This window comes from Limulus polyphemus, unplaced genomic scaffold, assembly GCF_000517525.1.
Source record: "Limulus polyphemus unplaced genomic scaffold, Limulus_polyphemus-2.1.2 Scaffold518, whole genome shotgun sequence".
Lineage (NCBI taxonomy): Eukaryota > Metazoa > Arthropoda > Merostomata > Xiphosura > Limulidae > Limulus > Limulus polyphemus.
In genome coordinates this window covers 419,104-423,896 of record NW_013666128.1, presented here as the reverse complement: position 1 = coordinate 423,896, position 4,793 = coordinate 419,104, and the positions used below count along the sequence as shown (strand labels likewise).

General features: G+C 36.2%; 1 protein-coding gene across 1 annotated transcript in view; it reads left to right on the top strand.

Annotated features, from left to right (window-relative positions):
* LOC106458804 (protein Wnt-5b-like) overlaps positions 1-4,793 on the top strand; it is an 80,957-nt gene that overhangs the window by 37,359 nt on the left and 38,805 nt on the right. The window contains exon 2 of the mRNA XM_022385154.1: positions 2,959-3,215. Coding sequence (XP_022240862.1) covers positions 2,959-3,215 — 257 coding nt within the window. The remainder of the gene's footprint in view (positions 1-2,958; positions 3,216-4,793) is intronic.

Genomic DNA, 4,793 nt, shown 5'->3' with positions numbered 1-4,793 from the left:
CGTGGATATAGCCCTCATGCCAGTGATTAATGATACATCGTGGATATAGCCTTCATGCCAGTGATTAATGAAACATTGTGGATATAGCCTTCATGCCAGTGGTTAATAAAACATTGTGGATATAGCCCTCATGCCAGTGATTAATGAAACATCGTGGATATAGCCTTCATGCCAGTGATTAATGAAACATTGTGGATATAGCCTTCATGCCAGTGGTTAATGAAACATCGTGGATATAGCCTTCATGCCAGTGGTTAATGAAACATCGTGGATATAGCCTTCATGCCAGTGGTTAATGAAACATCGTGGATATAGCCTTCATGCCAGTGGTTAATGAAACATCGTGGATATAGCCTTCATGCCAGTGATTAATGAAACATTGTGGATATAGCCTTCATGCCATTGGTTAATGAAACGTTGTGGATATAGTCCTCATGCCAGTGATTAATGAAACATTGTGGATATAGCCTTCATGCCAGTGGTTAATAAAACATTGTGGATATAGCCTTCATGCCAGTGGTTAATGAAACATCGTGGATATAGCCTTCATGCCAGTAGTTAATGAAACATCGTGGATATAGCCTTCATGCCACCAGTCATTGGAACTTCGTGGATATAGACGTCTTGCCAGAGGTTAATGAAACATCATGGATATTGTTCTCATGCAATCAGTTATTTAAATATCGTGGACATAGCCCTGTACTTGTAATCTGTCCCTTATACCGCTTTGAAGAAATGTTTCTTTTTGGTAAGATGCACAATAGGCGGGCTATCTGTGCTGTGCCCATCAAGTGTATCGAAACCCGGTTTTTAGTGGTACGAGCCCCCAGACTTATCGCTGAACCAATGAGGGGGTGCATAGCTTCTTCCTCCATGTGAGTTCTACTGAAAATTACTAATTGGTTAATGGCGATCGAGATGTTCCAACACACGTTCCACAGATATAGACGATTTAAATTACTTTTGTATGTTGTGATCATTCTTCATGCCCTCCAACCCCGCCCTAGATTAGATAGTGCCATGTTATCACCACGTTTTTGCTGAACTAATCATTTTTAACTACATACTAACAGTTGAAAGGTATAACAAATTGTCTTGGCGTGCCATTTATTTTTACTGCTTTGAACAAAAGCTAAATGATCGTTTCCTGGATAATTAGTCTTTACATTAAAATTGATGATGCAAATTCTTAAGTTATTCACTTAAACTTTTCTATCCATCAAACTGTTGATGGACATAACAGTATATATATGCTGATTCTTTCTGTTGGCAGTTGTCTCCTATCTCGATGTGCTAGACGTACAAATGTTATTGTAGCACAGTAAAGCATAACCGCGCTATACACTAATATTTTAATAAAAAGAGTATTGCCCGCATTTTAACTATTTTTTTTAAACCCACATTTAACATTCTACTCAGTTAACCGGTCTTGATACTTAGTTTGGTTAAAAAACAATTATCCTTATTTGAGATCATTCATAATTTTTTACATGACAGAGTTACTATTACAGTTTAGTAAAAAAGTGATCCTGATTTCAGATCATTCATAATTTTTTTACATGACAGAGTTACTATTACAGTTTAGTAAAAAAGTGATCCTGATTTCAGATCATTCATAATTTTTTACATGACAGAGTTACTATTACAGTTTAGTAAAAAAGTGATCCTGATTTCAGATCATTCATAATTTTTTACATGACAGAGTTACCATTACAGTTTGGTAAAAAAGTGATCCTGATTTCAGATCATTCATGTTTTTTTACATGACAGAGTTACTATTACAGTTTAGTAAAAAAGTGTTCCTGATTTCAGATCATTCATAATTTTTTACATGACAGAGTTACTATTACAGTTTGGTAAAAAAGTGATCCTGATTTCAGATCATTCATATTTTTTTACATGACAGAGTTACTATTACAGTTTAGTAAAAAAGTGATCCTGATTTCAGATCATTCATATTTTTTACATGTCAGAGTTACTATTACAGTTTAGATAAAAAAGTGATCCTGATTTCAGTGGCCCAGCGGTATGTCTACGGACTTACAACACTAGAAACCGGGTTTTGATACCCGTGGTGGACAAAGCACAGACAGCCCATTGTGTAGTTTTGTGCTTAACTTCAAACACACAAAGCTACTTAGTTTGACAAAAACAAATTCTTATTTCAGATCTTTATAATTTTGTACATGACAGCGTTGCTACTATAGTATTGTAACTGGAAACTGATACTGATTTCAGATCATTTATAATTTTATACATGACAGAGTTGCTACTATAGTATTGTAACTGGAAACTGATACTGATTTCAGATCATTTATAATTTTATACATGACAGCGTTGCTACTATAGTGTTGTAACTGAAAACTGATTTCAGATCATTTATAATTTTATACATGACAGCGTTGCTACTATAGTATTGTAACTGGAAACTGATTTCAGATCATTTATAATTTTATACATGACAGCGTTGCTACTATAGTATTGTAACTGGAAACTGATTTCAGATCATTTATAATTTTATACATGACAGCGTTGCTACTATGGTATTGTAACTGAAAACTGATACTGATTTCAGATCATTTATAATTTTGTACATGATAGCGTTGCTACTATGGTATTGTAACTGAAAACTGATACTGATTTCAGATCATTTATAATTTTATACATGACAGCGTTGCTACTATGGTATTGTAACTGAAAACTGATACTGATTTCAGATCATTTATAATTTTGTACATAACAGTGATAGATTTCATCATATCTCTTGTGTTTACTGTTGCAAGAATTATGAATTGATACGGTAAGTTATATTTTGGTCTATTGAATTATTCAATGTTTTCAAACACAGAAAACAAACATGTCTCGTGTAGAGCTAGCTATTTGTAGATATTTAAAGTTTAAAAGGAAGAAGCCTATTCACGTGTTTCTGTCTAGTTAACATTTCTTATTTCTCGACAGGAACCTAGGTTTTCAAGGTATCGATATTTTAAGGAATCCCCAGGCTTACCTGCTCGGAACGCGGCCGCTCTGCACGCAACTCGCAGGACTGTCTCGTGGACAGACCAAGCTCTGCTACCTCTATAGGGACCACATCGCACACGTGGGCCACGGGGCTCAGCTGGGAATAGCTGAATGTCAGTGGCAGTTCAGATATCGCCGCTGGAACTGTACCACGGTGGATGATTCGAGCGTCTTCGGTCCCGTCTTAAACATAGGTGAGTTTGTTGAAATGCTGAAAATATTGGGGTTAACAAGCATCTCACAATATATTACCATATATTTACCTTCCCCTGAAAGAAAGAAAAGTTACAGTAATATATATATATATTCCCACATCTCCAACATCTCGCTAAAATTACTCTTACACGCATCGTACACTGGTGGTGTTTCAACCATAAATCCTGTTTAATAAACAAGAAAAACGCGCCCTCTGTAGAACTTCACATCCATTCACTGGATAAACGTGTTTCAGAAGGGAGATACGTTGTCAGTGTTTCTGATATTCGTGACTCTAGAAAAATACCGTGTATTTTGGACTGTGTCATGATTAGTCATTCTGTGTGACCGTTTTTATTTTGTATGCATGCGCTCTTTTATCAAGATCCTGTAGCCGAGCGCGCTGAGAAATCAAAAAAGCGATCACGTGACCTTAGCTTGCATTCTTATTCAGGTTCATACAGTTTCATTATTAATCACTTCGAAGATCCTCGAGCTTTGAGATCTCGTGCACTGTGATGTATGCATTTCGTAAATGTTTTTCGTTTTGTCTTGTTTATAAACGAGTTTAGTACATTGTGCAATGTTTTCTAGTGATGTATTGCCTATGAATTATTTATAACTAAAGAAAACATACACACACACACACAAAACTAGCAGTGAAACTTCATGCTTCAAGTAAGCTTCACTGAACATACAGTAACTCAAATATATCCCTTTATTTAAATTCAGAATGTCCCCAGAACTGAAATGTTCTGTGGTTCAATGACCACGTAGGTCCAGCCGCTCGTCGTTGACTCAGTTTTCGTCATTTGATGTTCGAAGCTTACTGCACGTTCTTTCCTATTCGTCACAGTCAGCTTCTGACTAAACACGTTTCCACAGATCTCTGAACGGCACACCGTGATTTGGAACGAGTAATTCATTGGAAACTAGCCTGCTCGTGACACTCGCAATTTCTCCTAAATTCTGAGTGGGAGATAGCTAAGTGCACAGGGGATGAGAGGCAAAACTTTAGTAAAGTCGTCTCATCATTTTCTCATTTCGGATCAGCCATGCTTGATTGCCGGAAACCCTTTTTGACTCCGAAAGATATAATCGGATTACCTTCTGTTATACGAAGTACTGCTTTACAACAAAGCAGAGATTAAATTAATGTGTTTCAAAGTTGATTAACATCAACATGGAGAGAGTGGAAAAATGGGGAAGATAACTTTATTCCAATGCTGGTAAAGATCCAAAAGAGAAAGAATCAAAGAGCTACAAGAACTTGATGCCCCGTTTAGTGTAATATTTGGAATGCCAAGAAGTTCAGTTTTGGAAGATTCTGTAAGGAAGAAATGAAGTTAAAGAAAACTAAACGAAGATGGGGAAAATTAGTATAGAAACAGAGGGCAAATAGAAACTAACGTTTGGTGAAACAATCGTTAAACTAATCGTGAAATAAATATCCTATATCCATTGAAAGATGTAGTTGTATTTTTAAAGATAATCTAGAGAAGGAGGTAAGCTGATGTTATCTTGATCCCGAATGATAGACACTGATGCTGTTAAACTACACAGTCCTGGAAAGAAGC